The following is a 19,024-nucleotide window of genomic DNA, read 5'->3' on the forward strand; positions in this document are numbered from 1 at the left end:
TATACTTACAAGTACTTCAACTGCATTCGTGGGAACGAAGAAGTTTTAATTTCTGATATGAGGTTAGAGCTAAGGTCTAGGTTCTCTAATGAAAGATAAAGTTGCAGCTGCTCAGCATTTATCTCTGGAATCATATTGTGTACTCTACAAACAAAAACAAACAAACCAGTCACATGAGGACTATCACCAGACCACTAGTAGGGATGAGTACCAGACCTAGCTATAATTAGTGATCCAAGGATTAGGATTAGTAACTTGTGCCTAACCAAAAAAAATCTGATGTACAGTTCAGGCTGTTGATGAAGATACATAAAACCTTGTTTCAGGTCCTGGCAATGTTGGAAGTCCCCTCCCCACAAGCATCCTGACAGTAAAGGTGCTTTTTCTAGGAGTAATATTTTAGAACAGACTCCCCTCCTCTCCCCAAGCTCCCCCCTCCCCACAATGCTTCAAAGCACCGAAAATTTGTTTATTGAAGTGTATGATAGAAATTTCCCACTCTTGCTTCCTCCCTGACCCCCAGTAGTTTGCATTTGCCGGTGATTTAGCGTTAACTTTTGGTCAATTGTGTTACTAAAATGTTTTTATGGGTGTGTTTTTTAAGACAGCTACACATCTGCCTTGTAGCATTTCAAACAAAAATATATCAACATGTTTAGCTTTAAAAAATTAACTGCTTTCAGTAGCTTTGAGAGAAACTTTTTCCACTTATTTACAAAAGAAAGCAATTTTTTCAAATCTTTAAATATTTACTTACAATGACAGAATAGTAATATTAGAAGTTGATTCTCCAAAGTAGGGAATTTCACTGAGCTCGTTGTAATTCATCTTCCTGAAAAAGAGATTTCTTTACTGGCACTTGAAAAAAGGGGAAAAAAAGCTATTCTAGACAGCAAAACAACTGAAACACTTTTCTTAATACTGTTACCTTGTGAACACTAAATGACATTTTACAGTAGACAGTGCTGGCTGACTCCCTACGACCTAATTTAGTAAGGAAAGTTTGGAAGATTCAGCAAGCCAAAAAAAAGACTAAAGCATTTTGGGGGTTAACAGATAGTTTAGCTAATTTTTAGATGCTACTAAATTAATTTTATTCAATAACAGTGATGCCCTGTTTCTATTTTAGTACTCATTCCATTATTTTAGATTTCTCTGCTTCCTCTCCAATGTGGTTCTGATGGTTAGCTGTATCTCTGCCTTACATATACTGTGCCACTAAAACGGGGCTGTCAATTTCTGCTACCTTGCATTAGGGATTTTAAACAATGCATTTTTGTGTAAACGTGTAACCACTCGAATTTTTAAAGGTAACATGTTTACACACAGGGGATGGCGGACAGGTGGCTCAGTGGGATCTGGTGCTCATGGGGAGCCAGCTTTTAAGCCAGCTCCCCTCTTCCTCCTCCCACCCCCGGCAAGCACTGGCTCTCCTCAGCCCCCCCATCCTGCTGCCTCTGTGGGAGGCGGCGGCAGGGAAAAACTGGTCCACCTCCCCCCCTTGCTGCCCCTAATACAGAGGTAGCAAGGATGTGCGCGCATGTATTCATGAGGATTAACCAATGAGCCCAGACTTATCGGTTAATCATTTAGCAAGTACACACTAACATCGCTACCTTGCATCAGATATTTTTAAGTAATTCAGACCATCTGGATGTAAGTCAATGCTTAGAAACTGACAAGTTAAAAAGCTAATCATAAAAAGTGCAAGAATTCTGCAACAACATGTTTAAAAGAAACAATGGCAACTTACACTTCTTGTAGTGTGTGAGTAGACAAATCAATGCTCCAGTTAGAGGACAGTAAGTGATTATGACTTAAATCCCTGGAGAATAAAAACAAACAAGAGTTTATTTTACTTTCTGGGTCCAAGTAGTTATGAGTTGTACATTAGAGATGTAAAATCCTGTTAAACTGGTTAACCCATTAAACTTGGAAGATTAATGAGTTAGCCAAATTAAGGGGAGACCTTCCTGCGATGCACCCAAGCCTACTACAAACAGGAGCAGCTATGGATGCCCAGAGCAGCCCCTGCCCACAGTGGGCCCCACAGGACTGGAACAGCTGCCTGCCCATGGCAGGCGGGGAGCTGCTCCACCCCCACTGGGTAACTGGTGCAGGTAAGCATCACCCTTAACAGGTAATGCTTACCAATTAACCTTTCACATCCCTATTGTACATTACAAGTTGTTTCACAAAATTCACAAGCAGTTCAAATTCATTTTCATATTTGTTGGAACATATTATTCATATTACACTAAGCAATCAGAAAGGCTTCCTATAACTTGCTATATTAATCACTTGGGAAATATCTAGCTCTCTATGACACCAATGGACTCATTCTTTGTTTAAAAACAAAAACAAAAAAACATACAGGTTGGCAGTTCAAGAGATCATATGAAATATTTGCTGAGAGCACCTATTAGCAGAATTTTCCAAAGCTCACTAGAAAAGATGTGCTGAGAACACCCTTTTCAGATTCCACAAATGCCTCTGGAAAGGGTTTTGCAGCAGTACTCTTGTTTTTAACACCCTTTTCAAGGGTAAACCTTGACAGATACATACATTTGAGCAATTAAGGAGAGTTATTTTAAAGAAGCAACCCTGCACAAAGAGCACATAAGCAAGAGTCAAACAAGAGGCCAGGGAAAAGGAACTTCCTGTCCAGGGCATTCATAGAAGTACTGTTTCAGCTCCAGTTTGTTTTTGTTTATGAAGGGCTCTAATGAGGAAAAGAGGTCAAATGGGATAGTAAGAAGGGAATGGAAGAGCTTGGAAACATTAAGCCTCACATTTTGTAAAATGCTTTGCTTTTTGCCTCCAACTTAACATGCCAATTGTTATACAATGGGTCCTACAGACCCCAACTGACACTGTAGTCCCATCATAGAACACTAGAACTGGAAGGGACCTCAAGAGGTTATCGAGTCCAGTCCCCTGCCCTTGCAGCAGGACCAAGCACGGTCTAGACCATACTTGCCAGGTGTCTGTCCAACCTGCCATTAAATATCTCTAGGGATGGAGATTCCACAACCCCCCTAGGCAATTTATTCCGGTGTTTAACCACCCTGACAGGTAGGAAGTTTTTTCCTAATGTCCAGCCTAAACTTCTCTTGCGGCAATTTAAGCCCACTGTTTCTTATTCTATCATCAGAGGCCGAGGAGAACAATTCTTCTCCCTCCTCCTTAGATGCTTGAAAACCGATACGTCTCCTCTCAGTCTCTCTTCTAAACTAAACAAGCCCAATTCTTTCAGTCCTCCCTCACAGCTCACGTTTTATAGTCCTTTAATCATTTTTGTTACTCTTCTCTAGGCCTTCTCCAGTTTCTCCACATCTTTCTTGAAATGTGGTGCCCAGAACCAGACACAGTACTCCAATTGAGGCCTAATCAGCACAGAGGAGAGCGGAAGAACGACTTCTTGTGTCTTACTCCTAACACTTCTGTTCATGCATCCCAGAATCATGTTTGCTTTTTTTGCAACAGTGTCACACTGTTGACTCATTTATCTTGTGGTCCACTACGACCTCTAGATCCCTTTCAGCAGTACTCCTTCCTAGACAGTCGCTTTCCATTCTGTATGTGTGAAACCGATTGTTTCAAACTAAGTGGAGGACTTTGCATTTGTCCTTACTAAACTTCATCCTCAGATCATTTCTCTCATTTGTTCAGATCATTTTGACCCTATCCTCCAAAGCAGATGCAGCCCCTCGCAGCTTGGTATCATCTGCAAACTTAATCATACCGTCTATGCTGTCATCTAAATCGTTAAAGATATTGAACAGAACTGGTCCCAAAACAGACTCCCACTTGTTATGCCTTTCCAGCATAAGGAGAGAACAGTTACCCAGCCAGTTATGCACCCACCTTATAGTAGCATAGCTCATGCCATAAGCCCCCCCCCTTTATAGTTCCAGTTTTGACTGATTTACTGTATCATCAAAACGTTATTTACCCAAATGTAAAGGCTATTTAATGTTCTTTTTTCATGTAGTTTGTCTTGCCTTGGAGAATTTAAAGTTTGTGAATTGAGGAATATAGGTGGAGTATAGACAGCAGGCTTTAAACCTTCTTTACTATCATTCTTTTAGAGATTATTGCCTACCACACCTCTGAAGTTTATAAAAGATTTGAAATAACTTTTACTGATAGCTGTGTACAAGGACACTCTACAAATAGTAATATAGTCCCTGCTCCAAAGAGCTTACAATCTATTTCAAGGCTGATGTCACTTACAATGGTTACCAAACATCAGGCTGACAACAGAAATCTGGTTTTAGCCTTAACTATGGAGACATACAACTGTCACTCCATAACAAGGTTGTAGTACAAGATTTTAAACATAACAGCGGCCACACTGGGTCAGACTAAAGCTCCATCTAGCCCCATATCCTGTCTTTCAACAGTGGCCAATGCCAGATGCCCCAGAGGGAATGAACAGGTAATCATCAAGTGACTCATTCCGACCCCACTACAGGGAAGCCTCAAAATTAATCCAAGGCAGGCTCTGTTCATGTGGACATGCTACCTTGACTTAGAGCCCCAGGAACCACTGGGGAGTAATTAGTTGAATTACTCTGAGGAGTAGTTATTTTGAAATAGCGCCTCTGGGGCATCTACACTGACGGTATAGCGTTAATTCCTGAGAAAAGCAGGAGGACCGATATTAAAATAAGTGGACTCTTATTTTGAAATAATGGGCTTGGTAGTATGGATACTCCGCTTCTAAATTTGACCTAAGGGGGGTTATTTTGAAATAAAGCCCTAGGGTATACCAGGGCTTGGTGACCCTTAGTTCTTATGTTATTGAAGTAAGTAAATAGCACTTCCTTATCTACTTTCGCCAAGATCTCTCTCGAGTGGTAACAGATAATTTAGACCCCATCATTTTATATTTATAGTTTGTATTATACCTTCCAATGTGTATTGTTTGCATTTATGCACATTCAATTTCATCTGCTATCTTGCTGTCCAATCACCCACTTTGAGTAGTTTTGTATCATCTGCAAATGTTGCCATTTCAGTGGTTACCCCTTTTCCCAGATCATTTATGAACATGTTGAATAGGACTTGTCTCAGTACACACTCCTGCGGGACACCACTACTATACCTTTCTCCATTCTGAAAATGCAACATTTGTACCTACCCTTTGTTTCTTATCTTTTAATCAGTTATCAGTCCTTGAAAGGACCTTCCCCCTCTTATCCCATGACAGCTTAAGAGAATGCACCTTGTTAATGCATTTTGGCTTCTATCCAGGGCAGAGATAAAACCCAGGTGGCTTGTGCTGACAGTCCAAATGTGGTATATTAGAACAGGGCTGGCAACAACAGCAACTTTGCAAAACAGTAGAGATAACAGATATGGATAACTGTTTCTCTCACTCTAACAAGCACACCAGTAACAAATGCCTGAAGGTTTCAAACAAGACTATTAAAACTCAATGTTCTGTCTCATCTAGCTTGAGTCATGCCTGCCTATTAGATACTTTAACCCTGAACTTACATTACAGCTTTATCCATGATATTGTAATTAAATTAATAGCTGTTCTCCTTTTGTGGAGCTCCTCTCTGACGTAATAGTCACACTTCTTAAGGGGGGAATATGATAAAGGTCTATAAAATTATGACTGGTGTGGAAAAAGTAAATAAGGGGGTCACCAAATGAAATTAATAGGTAGCAGGGTTAAAACAAACAATAGGAAGGTTTTTCTTTATGCAGTGCAGTCAACCTGTGGAACCCCTTGCCAGGGGATGCTATGAAGACCAGGACTTCAACAGGGTTCAAAAAAAGAGCTAGATGAATTCATGGAGGATAGGTCCATCAATGGCTATTAGCCAGGATGGGTAGGAATGGTGTCCCTAGTCTCTCTGTGTCTGGAAACAGATGACAGGAGAGGGAAGACATGATGATTAACTGCTGTGTTTACTCCCTCTGGGGCACCTGGCATTGGCCACTGTCAGGAGACAGGATACTGGACTAGATGGACCTTTGGTCTGATCCAGTGTAGCCGTTCATGTTCTTATAAGTTGTTTATAAAAGGTTAAATCATTAACAGAGTTACAAATACATTAGAGATACAGGCTATAGGAGTTAGAGGTGATAAGCACATCAGCAGGAGGTGATGCATATTGTTGTAACTAATCTGACCCAGGTAACAAGCAACTGAGACTTAAGAACACCATGTATAACTATTTTTGAACAGAAACTTTAAGTGAAATCATATACTCCATGTGTAAATTAGGCTTGCACATTAGTGGCTAAGATGGGGCATTCAAAGGGGCAGCACTGTGGAAACCAGAGTTAGCTGGGGACTCCCCACCTGATCCAGGGCTCTGCAGCAGCACTTCCCCAGAACTCAGGGTCAGCTGGAGAGTCCCCAGCTGATCCCGGGTTCTGCTGAAATGCCGGGTGGAGCCTGGTATCAGTTGGGGAGTCCTCAGCTAACCCAGGGCTCCATGGCGCTTCAGCATTTTAAAGGGGAAGTGCCGCACAGCTGAGCTGCGGATCAGCTGTATGGCCCTGCCCCTTTGAAACACCGCTTTGGCGTTTCAAAGCAGTAGTGCCTCACAGCTGATCCCCCGGCCCAGATGATCCCCAGACCAGCTGTGTCATACTGCCACTTCGAAGTACCTCTTCTTCCCTACCTTTTGCTGTCTGTCTCTTAGAGGCAGCAGAGGGTGGGGGAGAAAATCGACTGATTAGTCAACTAGTCTTTAACATCCTTACTCAGAACTTCCTACACTCAAGTTACAAAAAGTGCAAATAAGTCACCAGTTGCCACATGTGGAAAATCTGATTATATTTTTGCAGATTGATCAATTACATGGTGATCTTCATTACATTTCACCAATTGTCTCAAACTGAGTGGAGACACCATCCCAAGAATCAGGAGGTGCCACAGCAGTAACAGAAGAATTTACTTCTAAAAGGATAGTCCCTCTCTCCAAACTGGTGTTTATGGGCTGTTTTGTGCTCTGACTGTACTGAAAGCAACTCTCTTTGGCACTAACAGGTAAAACCAAAACATAGTTCTAAAAACAAAATATCACAGCAGATGAATGAGGAACACTGGGTCACAGCTAGAGTAAGTCAATTACACATAATGAAAGAACAGCAGAAAGCACATAAATTAAGTCTTGTAGGTTTTTATCCACTAATTAATGTTGCAGTCACAGGGTGAAATCCTTCTTTTCAAAAAGTGTCAACAAGATAAAAATCTGGAGACTGGACTGTTTGAGCAACAGTGGATTAGAACCTGTTGCTCAATTCTAGCACTGGTCTGTAGTCACCCAGAGTTTTATGAAAGGTGTTTATTGATTGAAAGGTCTGATGGCTTTAATCTGCTTCCAGAAAAGATGAGTTCACACACAAAAGCCACCATTTGAGCTGGCCATCTAAGACAAGGAACCAGAAATTGACTAGGTCAGGAGAGACTGAACAAGCCTTTAATTTCAGGCATATTTTAGCAGTCATTGCCACTAGTTTCTGCAGTAAGATTACATTTAATGTCATTTGACACCTGTGTGTCTACAGTTCCAGAGGGGACATAGTGCTACAGACCTGTGCTGAAGTTAACAGCCTGAAACAGTAACTGCTGAAGTCACTTCAGAACTGAGGCTGGGGAAGAGCACAAATGAGAATCAGAATGATGTGTAAAAGATCCTACACCTTGGAAACAAATTATAAGCTGCAGCTTTCCATTATTCTACAGTAGAGTTTAAGATTTAGTGTGTGGGCCACTGGTTACTGCTGTATGGAGAGATGCCTGTTCACTTGGTGCTACCTCCTCATTTCTATAAAGTAACTAACATTAGCACAACATAATTTTCTAACATCATCTTTCCATATCAGCAATTGGTACAATCGCTCTAGAAAAGTTTTTCAGTTTTAAGTGGAATGGGAAGAGGGAGATCACCCCAAGATAACCATCTTTTTACAGTTTGAAAAATTTTACTTGTAATACAGCATACATGACTTATACTGATGGTTTACTTCAAGTCTTACTGGTTCCTCACACTTGCTGTCTTGGTACTGACAGAAAACTGAACATTGCAAACTCTGGACCTTTTTTGTTCCTTGCAGACTCATGTGCTACCATCAGGATGTAAGCTAATTTCAGTGAAAACAACTCTGAACCGGAGACTGGTAGATCATCACATGGTATATCCAATACTATGCTGCAGCTAATTAAGATGCCAAAAAAGACAAAATAAAACAAATAAAATAGCCACCCCAACAACCACCCCCCAAACTCCCACAATTTCGATTATCTCCATTACTCATCTTATACCTACTAATAGCATGAGAAATTCTAGGAAAGACGTGTAAAGAAAGTTAAATTCCTATGACTTTTAAAAAATGAAAAATTAGGATCCTGTTACGCAAAGAACACTGTATTTTTAGAATGCAGATCTTTATTCTGCACTTGTGGAAACCTGCGCTATAAGAAGCATAACCTATAGTTACCCAAAACAGATGAAAAAGAAAAGTACAAACCAAATTTCTGGTCTTGGCATTTCCATTAGGGTCCTGTCTACAGATTCACCACTAGCTCTTTCAACATAGGCTATTGCACTTATTTCTACCTTTGCCATTGGACACTTCCAGTCTTGAACAAATGTGTCAGTCTACAGCCAATCTTTTATCATCTTCCCCATCAGGAACAGTAGTCAAATCGCTTATTTTCAGACAATTTCAAAGGTGTACAAACTTCGAGGTGGAACAGAAAAAACCTAGCCAGGTATAATACAATACAGTAATGTTATGATCCAAGAGCCCAGGTCATTTCCTGGGCTTTCAATGCCCAGATGCACTAGGTCACACTCCCCCATACTTTATGAAAGTTGGTTTATGAATACGAATACATATAATACAAAGACACTATGGAAAATGCACCATGTAGCATGTCAATTTTAAAGTTACACAGAATCAGCAGATTGTATCTTATTGTTGTGCATGTATCATTCTTGTATGTGAAGTCAGAAATATGAAGTGTGAACTGGGTTTTAATTCTCAATGTGCGGGATGAGGGCCATTAAGGATACTTCAGGAACATAATGGCTCAGTACTCACACAAATCACCTGTCAGTAGTCTTGTTTGTCCTGTAAGCAAACTGGGGTTGATCCTAGAAAAGCATATGGCCAGACCACCTGATGCTGAAACCCATTTTAGATCTTATACTTTTCCACAAAGTGAGAAAAGTTTAACTGAGCACAAAGAATTCTCACATTAGGTAAAAGAGATATGGGGTGAGAGGGGGCAGGTGGGAAGAACTAAACAGGGGCAGCTGCTAGATGCCAAGAGACCACTCCTCTTACCACCTAAAATGACTGCTTCAAACATCTATGACTAAACAGGGGAAAAGAGCAGGCCGCTTAACCTGTAAAAGAGATGTTTAGAACAACTGTATGGGGGTAAGAATTTGCATGTAACAAGTTTTTAGTGGATTAGGACTAACTGGCATTTGTTTATTTTAATGTAGTAACTTACTTTGATCTGTCTGTTTTCACTTGCAATCACTTCAGTCTTACTGTTTATACTTAAAAACACTTTTATCATCAAGCCCAGTGTAAATAATTGTAACCTGTGGTGGGAGTAAGCATTGTGCAGATCTCTCATCAGTGAATGGGGGAGGGAGGAAAAACCTTATGAGCTCTGAGTAAAACTTTTACACAGGCTAAGACGGATTTGTTTGGGGGCTTGGGACCCTTTTGGGGGTTGGTTTCCTGGGTGTTGAGCCCTTATAGCTGAGCCCTCCTGGAGCTGAACTGGTTCAGTGTGTGTTGCTGCAAGGAGGCATTCCCCAACTCTGTATCTTGGCTGGGGGAGATCAGAGGATCTGGCCCAGCAAGACAGGAAGATGGATGTCAGTGTCATGATCAGCACGTTGGGAGTCAACCCCAAAGAGACTTCTGTGATCTAACCTGTTACGTGCTAGATTAAACATTTATAGCATATCAGTTCAAAATAACATGGACACTGCAAAATGGCCTGGTTAATTAAGAGCCACAATTTGCAAGCCGGCTAGAACAGTTCATGAAATAATCAGACATTGAAAAAAGGCGTCTAGGAAAATACCAATATAGAATTACCCTGCGTGGCTAGGCAGAACAGCTCTAGCCTTTCTATAGATTTGTGTAGTTTCTCTGATTAAATCTGGGAACAGAGACAGCTCTCCTGCTTTAGGCTATTGGTGATACCGGCTTGAACTATTTTTCATTTCATTATACTCCTTAATTTTACATATCACGAAACTAATTAAATGAACCCTGGAGTACCACAGCAGGAGTTATGCTCATGAAGTTATAAAAAAATGTAAAGAAATGATATATTCAAATGTTTAGACTAATCAATCATTTTCCAGAAAATAATTCAGAAAAGATTTACTGCAAAAATATGCTGGGATTTGCAGTGGAACAATGAGTTTGCTTTATGATGGGCAGAGATTAATCACAGCATAACAACATCTTGATTTTTAATATAATCAGATCAGTGCATCTTGATTTTGAATATAATCAGATCCTCAAAGGTCACCGTTTTACCAAACTAATTTCTCATTGTCTACCAAATGATATTATACTGAAGGATATGACTCGTTTCATTGAGACGATTACAAAGTTCTAAAACAAGGTGTTTTATTAAGAACTAAATCCAAATTGCAAAATAGTTTTTCACTTAGATACTGACGTACGATTACTTGCTTTTTCAAGAATTTTTGCATTTGGTGCCTCTGAGCATAATTTTGAGACTCTGTTTATAACTAGCCACTATTATTGCTTATGCCATTTATTTCCAAATAGATTATTTGGCTTTTCTACCATTCTACATTTAGTGATCAAACAAGTTTGACTTTCCAAACAAATGAACAAATTATTCAGTCATACAGGTAAGACTTTCTGCTGCTTTCATCCTAAACTAAGTAGAATATGCATTTCCCTGTCCTGAAAAATCTGCTGTCTTAAATATGCTTTGATTTGCACTGTGAAGTTCATGTTTTGCATTATGCACATTGTTCTGTGTAATCACTATTTTAAAGGTTCATCTTGTGTGGTATATAAAGTCATCTAAACATTCATTATGAGCTAAACTGTTTGTTCATCTATTAAGTAAATAAGAGGAAATACACATATCAAAGGGTCTTTATAAATCCCAGAGAACTATCCAAATCCAACTGAATTGAATAAGTAGATGTTGGAATCTGATGTGACCACAGTATTCCCATTGCTTACGCATATAATATTTAACATCTGATATAGTTTAATGATATATATGCAGTCCGAAGTTCACACCGTGTGGAAAATATATTGTAAACTACAGCTGATCACAACCATATGAACAGGCTGAACTGAAGTCTCCAAATCTTCTCTCGAACAATAAAATGGATACATGTCAGTTCACTGGTTTGATGTCAAATCAGATGTCACTATCTGCCAATGCATTCCAATAGATGGCAGCTGTATGGATGCTTCGCCCAGCATAAATTGGAAGGACAAGAAGTAATCATCACTAGGGATCACCTAGTCTGACTGCCAGCATATTTATTGCTTCAAGTCCAGTAGCTGTGGTTAACTACAGAACTTCTATCTGAAAACTGATAATGCTCTTAAAAAAAAAAAAATCAGGTTTTAAATTATGGAGAAACTGCCATGGCCTCTGCTAACGTACCCTAACTTACAAATGTGTACCTTATTTCTGAATATTGTTTGTCTAGCTTCAATTTCCAACCATTGGATTTTGTTATACCTTTGTATGTTGGATTGAAGAGATCTCTATTATTAAATTTCTATTTCCCATTCAAGTACTTACAGACGAATCAAGTCATTCCTTAACATTCTCTTTGATATGGAGTGAGATCAAGTCTTTTACTGTAAGGCTTGTCCTCTAATCTTCATCACCCTGTAGCTTCTCTGAGCTCTTCATTTTTTCAACTTCCTTTCTGAGTTGTGAAGATCCGAATTGGACCTAATATTCTATAGTGTTTCACCAATGCCACTCAGAGGTAACAAGATCGTCTGCTTCTATTTGATAGTCTCTATTCATACATTCAAGAACCATATTAGTCCCTTTAGTGAGAGTCACAGTAGAAGTTCATCTTCAGCTACTTATGCATCATGATCCCCCTTCCATCTTTTTCCAGACTCTATACCAGGATGAGTCTCCCTCACCCCATACATATGGCTTACATTCTCTTTTTCTATATATCACCTTGACCTTGCATTTGGCCATACTGTGAGAACTAGAACTGTGAGAATAAATGTTTCAGTTAGCTGGAAATTCTGAGAAGTCAACAAAAAGTCATTTCAAGCTGAACTTTAAAAAGAAGTCAGTTGATTAAAGAGTCAAAAGCATGCTTACAGTCCCGCCAAGTGTTTTGTTTTAAACTCCTAAATGTTTTGACTATTTTTATATCTTGATTTTTAATATTGTATAAATAAAAATTTTGAAGTAAAGTGCTATTTCAAGCCAATCCCTCCCCCAAAAATATTGTTTTGAAAACAGTGTCCAACTAAATATTCAAAATATTTTTCCCTTTGACAAACAAGTCATTGCAACAGATAAGTTTATATAACTTATAAACTTTTGGGGTCGCCAAACTTTTCTCCCAAAACATTTTGGCTGAAAAATGTTACCCAATTACCACTGAAAATACAGGTTAAACCTCGCTAGTCCAGCACTCTGGGGACTTAACCAGTGCTGAACCAGAGAATTTGCCAAACCACAGGAGGTCAATATTGTTTAGTAGCATTACCAACAGTTTCACTGCTTACTAGATTCTTAGAAGACATTGAGGGGTAAATTAGAACAAAATAACAGCAAATAACCCTGAGAGCCAGGACTGGAGGCTGTAAACAAACTTTATGGAACTGCAGGACACTTGGCCACATCAATGATAAGTGGACATTGATCTAACTAAAATCATGACAGGCCACAGACCTTGCAGGACTAGATAATGTCGAACTAGAGAGGTTCAATCTGTGCCTTCTATTTTTTTTTTTTTTTTTAAAGTGTGCCCAGACTACTGAGCAATTCATATTGATCTGAAAGAGACTTCTGTGTTATATATCATTCCCCCAATCTTTGAGTCATTTGCAAACTTTCATCAATGATTGTTTTCTTCCGACACACTGATTAAACAGAATAGGGCCCCACTAGAGGCATAGAATACTGATGATTCCTCGTTTACAGTTACATTTATGAAATCCATGTATTATCCAGTTTAATTCATTTAATGTGTGTTGATTTTGTCTCATTTTAGTTTGAATCAAATTGCTGTACAGTACCAAATTAAATGCCTTACAGAAATGTAAGTATATGAAATCAATACTATTCTATTGATCAAACCTGCAATCTCAAAATGTAAGTTTGACCAGATCTATTTCCCATAAATCCACAATCACATTATATTAATCTTAATAATTGCTTGATGGAGTTCTGAATCAGCTGTTTCATTATTCCCTTCGCCCCCATGTCCCAAGATTCAAGTCAGGCTCTCAGGCTTACCCTGTTCAGCCTTTTCCAGTACCTGCACAGCTTTAGCTTTCTTCCAGTCCTTTTGCACTTCCCCAGTGTTCTGAGAGTTATAAAAACATTTGACCCCCCCCTCCCACCACACACACCTACCTGCCCAACTACCTTTTAAAACCCTTTGAAAAGAGTTATCTTTAGCTTTTTGGAGTCTGTCTTCACACAAACTATGGAATCTAATCAGTACTAGACATATTTCATCACAGGTTCTCCCTCCATTATGAGACAAAAGAAGCATATGGAATTATGTCTTTCTGAACACTTCACCACAAACCCACGTTTTTAGGACTCACTCACTTGTCTAATAAAAAACAGACTGCTTGAAGCTTTATCTGCCAATTGGTCGGGAAATTTTTATGCAAAGAGTAAGATGATAATTTATGGGCCTTAAAGTAATTCACATTTACAAGAAGAGGCAGACCCCATGTTTGGATCCTGAATATTTAGAGTAGTTAGTAAAAGAATAAAAAGACTTTCCTTGCCCTACATGCTTTTTGTGCCAAACTCCTGAAAGCCATAACAGACAAAACACACTTAATTATTGTTTACAGCAGTTGTCAGATTGCACAATCTTGCAAAGGAGCCAACAACACTTCTTCGCATTGCATTCTGCATGAAGGTTTTAAAACACACCCCTTTATCTGCTTGGAGAACCACATACGTACTTTTGTAAACTAGAAAACCTGCCCTCATTTAATAAAACAGAAGGCTTTTGTTCAGTTTTGGGGATTAGCTACCTGATGAATTATAGTTATTCTTCAGGAACAGAATACTTTCCTTGGAAAAAGTTTGAGGCATTCCCAAAAAACCCCACTGGCAGTGGTTTTCAAGGTTTATTAACTCTTACAATAGCATGGTTAGCAAGCTGTAGCTGGTACTGAACTCAACTTTGTAGTTTTTCTTTAACAATTCCTATTTGTTTACAAAAGAAAACATACCGTTTGTATTGCATTACTTACCTACAGGGGAGTGAACAGAAGACAGAGCATGTTAACTGAGACATGCCCTACTTTTTTTCCACAGTTCAGATCCTTGATTCCTGCCAGAGCTACAACATTTCATAGGCAAGTCTTGTTTATGATTATGGACATAAGTTATGAAATTTCAGAACTTGTTACAGATATTTGAATATGGGTTTCATAGTCATCTTCCAAACGGATGTTATTAAATAGATCTCAGTCGTGCAGAACGCAATGCCATCCACAGCCTCCGGAACAACTCTGACATTATAATCAAAGAGGCTGACAAAGGAGGTGCTGTTGTCATCATGAACAGGCCTGTCTACCTAAAGGAGGCTGCCAGACAACTCTCTAATACCAAATTCTACAGGCCTCTTTCCTCAGATCTCACTAAGGAATACACTAAGAAACTGCACCATCTGCTCAAGACACTCCTTACACAAGCACAGGAACAAATAGACACACCCTTAGAGCCCCGACCAGGATTGTTCTATTACCCAAGATCCACAAACCTGGAAATCCCAGATGCCCCATCATCTCGGGCATTGGCACTCTCATTGAAGGACTGGCTGGCTATGTAGACTCTCTACTCAAACCCTATGCCACCAGCACTCCCAGTTACCTCTGTGATAGTATGGATTTCCTGAGAAAACTACAATGCATTGGTGATCTTCCAGAAAACACCATCCTAGCCACCATGGATGTAGAGGTTCTCTACACAAACATCCCACATGCAGATGGAGTACAAGCTGTCAGGAACAGTATCCCTGATGATGCCACAGCACAACTGGTGGCTGAACTCTGTGAATTTATCCTCACACATAACTATTTCAGATTTGGTGACAATATATACCTCCAGACCAGTGGCACTGCTATGGGCACCCGCATGGCCCCACAATACGCCAACAATGTTATAGCTGACCTGGAACAACGCTTCCTCAGCTCTCATCCACTTACACCCCTTCTCTACCTACGCTACATCGATGACATCTTCATCATCTGGACCCATTGGAAGGAGTCTCTGGAAGAATTTCACCACGATTTCAACAGCTTCCACCCCACCATCAACCTCAGCATGGACCAGTCTACACGAGAGGTTCATTTCCTGGACACCACGGTGCAAATAAATGACGGTCACATCAATACCACCCTATACCGAAAACCTACCAACTGCTATGCTTACCTGCATGCCTCCAGCTTCCATCCTGGACACACCACACGATCCATTGTTTACAGCCAAGCACTGAGGTACAACCGCATATGCTCCAACCCCTCAGAGGCCTACACCTACAAGATCTTCAACAAGCATTCTGTAAACTACGATACCCACACGAGGAAGTGAGGAGACAGATTGACAGAGCCAGACGTGTACCCAGAAGTCTCCTGCTATGGGACAAGCCCAAGAAAGAAACCAACAGAACACCACTGGCCATCACCTACAGTCCTGTCAGCCTACGGTCAGGGCAGTGAGTCCCTTATGACCGGCTGAAGTTCTTTTAAATTGTGCTCGGTTCTGTTACAGCAACTGAAGGAGTCAGGTTAAAGCTTAAACAGTTACTATTTTATTGTTACAGGGTAAACTTAGTAGTTAAATGCTGTTGCTGTGTTACAGATAACACAGCCACTACAAAGGACAGGACAGAAATTACACTAATAAGTCACTAATAGGTACCATGAAACCCCTTTGGTTCTCTGAGCTCTTATTAAACGCATGCAAAATAGACACATAACAGGTATAATTCTCACCCCTGCGTTCCAGACTTGGCGTGGCCAGCATCTTTCTCTCAATCTCTTGGGAAGAAGTAGGGCGAGGTTGGGCATCCCACAGACCTCGGGAGACAATCAATACCTGCAAGCAGGTATAGATGATTGGAGCTCAAATGGGGTGGGCTACTATACCCCTCGGGTCATGTAGGCTTCTTCCTGGTCTCAAGTGGCCAATTAGAAAAAATGGCTTTGAATGCCAAGTTTCCCATGAAGGGTGCAAAGCATAATTCACACCTGGGAAAATGCAGACAATGGGCACCTCTGGTATGTGATGGGCGAAGATTCCTCTCCTGGGACAGTGCAGGCATGTCAATTACTGGTACTAGCCATCAGGGCGACGGGAGGCCCCGGGTCGTCAGCTAGCCCATTTACTGTCTGGTTTCTGTTTATGGTAGAGTCAGGGACAGGCAGCACACCTGTGTTCCCAGGGCATCAATGGCTGACTGCCTCTCTCTCTCTCTCTTGCTCTCTGGGGGGGGGGGGGGGGGGGGGGGGGGGGGAGGGCGGAAACCAAGACGGGGTTCGTGTCTGGCTACAAGTCCTCAGCTAAAACTTCTCCAACGCATCATTAGTGATCTACCAACCATCCTGGACAATGATCCCTCACTTTCACAGGCCTTGGGAGGCAGGTCAGTCCTTGCCCACAGACAACCCACCAACATGAAGCATATTCTCACCAGCAACTACACACCGCACCATAATAACTAACTCAGGAACCAATCCATGCAACAAACCTCGGTGCCAACTCTGCCCACATATATACACCAGCAACACCATCACAGGACCTAACCAGATCAGCCATACTGTTATTGGTTCATTCTCCTGCTCATCTACTAACATAATATATACCATCATGTGCCAACAATGCCCCACTGCTATATACATCGGCCAAACTGGACAGTCCCTACGTAAAAGAATCAATGGACACAAATCAGATATTAGGAATGGCAACATACAAAAACCTGTAGGGGAACACTTCAATCTCCCTGGACACACAATTGCAGATCTAAAGGTAGCCATCCTGCAGCAAAAAAACTTCAGGACCAGACTTCAAAGAGAAACTGCTGAGCTACAGTTCATCTTCAAGTTTGACACAATCAACTCTGAATTAAACAAAGACTGTGAATGGTTTGCTAACTACAAAAGCAGCTTCTCCTCTCTTGGAATTCACACCTCCAGATTAGCTACTAGAAGTGGGCCTCATCCTCCCTGATTGGATCCACCTTGTCATCTCCAACCTGATTCTGGCCTGCATATTTATACCTGCCTCTGGAAATTTCCACTACATGCATCTGACGAAGTGGGTCTTTGCCCACAAAAGCTTATGCTCCAACACTTCAGTTAGTCTATAAGGTGCCACAGGACTCCTCGCTGCTTTTATTAAATAGTTTGGAGCACTTAAATTCTCCATTCACCAATCCAATGTAAGACAACTGGGCCTAAACTACATGGAGAAATAGAGAGAATATTTTGGTCCCTAAGGCCTACACATTCTTTTACACACAAGGGCATTTGATTTCCCTCAAATTCTGGCCCAAATCCACAAATGAGATTCTGAATGTCCATGGTTTGCAAACGAAGTTAGGTGCCTAAATACCATTGTGGTATTACCCCTCCTCCATATGACAGGAAGAATTATGCAAAGATTATTAGTATTTAATAAATGGTGTCTAACAATTAGACTTTCAAGCACACCACAGAGCAATTCCACCTCAGTCTGACAGCCTCTGTGTTGCTCATTTCATTATTAGAAGTATAAATAGTTGGTTTATGATGATCAGGAGAACTGCATGGTAAGGTGCCTGCCAGGTGCAAAAGTTGTGGATCTCACAAGTGAGAGGGAGAGAGATGTGCGTTCAGTGCTGGAGAGGAGACAGTAGTAATGTTATGTGTGGGTACCAATGACATGGGGTGAGGTTGGAGGGAAGACTTGGAGACCATCTTTAATCTGCTAGATTACAGATTGCAATCCAAGACCTCCATGGTAACATTCTTTGAAATGCCTACAGCTCCACACAGGGCCAAAACAACAGGCAGAATTAAAAGGTCTAAATGCCTGGGTAAGATGATGATGTGGGAAGGAGAGTTTTAGATTAAGTGAGGGACTGGGAACTTTTGGAAAAGGAGGTGCCTGCACAGAAAAGATGGGTTCCACCTAAAAAACCAAAATGCCAAAAACCAGATCCAGACTGCTGGCACAGAAAATTAAAAAGTCTATAGTATGGAGCCAGGAGCACACTGGCTGCTGGTCCTGCCCCCAGGGACTATCAAAAAGACGTGTAACCCTTAAGATTTCATTTGGTTACACAGCTCTTAAATTACATGATATCTAACATCCCTAGTCTACGGAATATTTTCCAGGGAAAAGCTGACAGTGTGAAGGAGAATAAGGCTCAGGCCTTTGGGAAGAATGTATTAAAGGGGAATATCTGGTCAACCAACTTAGCGGGATCCAGGCTGGGGTCTGCACTAGCCCAGCAAGAGCAGCCCCCAGCTAGCAGGGCTCCTGCTCCCAGCGCTCCACTAGGGCTGGCTGTCAGTTTCCAGCCCCCACCAGAGCAGCACCTGCCTGCAGGGCACCTGGGCTTCCCACAGACAGATAAGAGGCAGCTCTGGTTGAGAGCAGGGTTCTCTGTGAGGCTGGAGCAGCCCCCAACAGGTGGGAAGCTGCTCCAGCCCTCATAGGATTCCTGTAAATCTGAACTGGTAAGCATTACCCATTTCACATCACCACCTTGTACCACGGGCTGTGAAAGAAAGAGGTTATTAA

General features: G+C 41.0%; 1 protein-coding gene across 1 annotated transcript in view; it reads right to left on the reverse strand.

The window, feature by feature from the left end:
• The window catches only part of LRIG2 (leucine rich repeats and immunoglobulin like domains 2), a 46,555-nt gene that overhangs the window by 24,842 nt on the left and 2,689 nt on the right, over positions 1 to 19,024 (reverse strand). The window contains exons 2-4 of the mRNA XM_075910279.1: positions 1,754 to 1,825; positions 758 to 832; positions 10 to 144 (exon numbers count right to left, since the gene is read on the reverse strand). Coding sequence (XP_075766394.1) covers positions 10 to 144; positions 758 to 832; positions 1,754 to 1,825 — 282 coding nt within the window. The remainder of the gene's footprint in view (positions 1 to 9; positions 145 to 757; positions 833 to 1,753; positions 1,826 to 19,024) is intronic.

This window comes from Pelodiscus sinensis, chromosome 27 (genome assembly GCF_049634645.1).
Source record: "Pelodiscus sinensis isolate JC-2024 chromosome 27, ASM4963464v1, whole genome shotgun sequence".
In the NCBI taxonomy this organism is placed as follows: Eukaryota; Metazoa; Chordata; order Testudines; family Trionychidae; genus Pelodiscus; species Pelodiscus sinensis.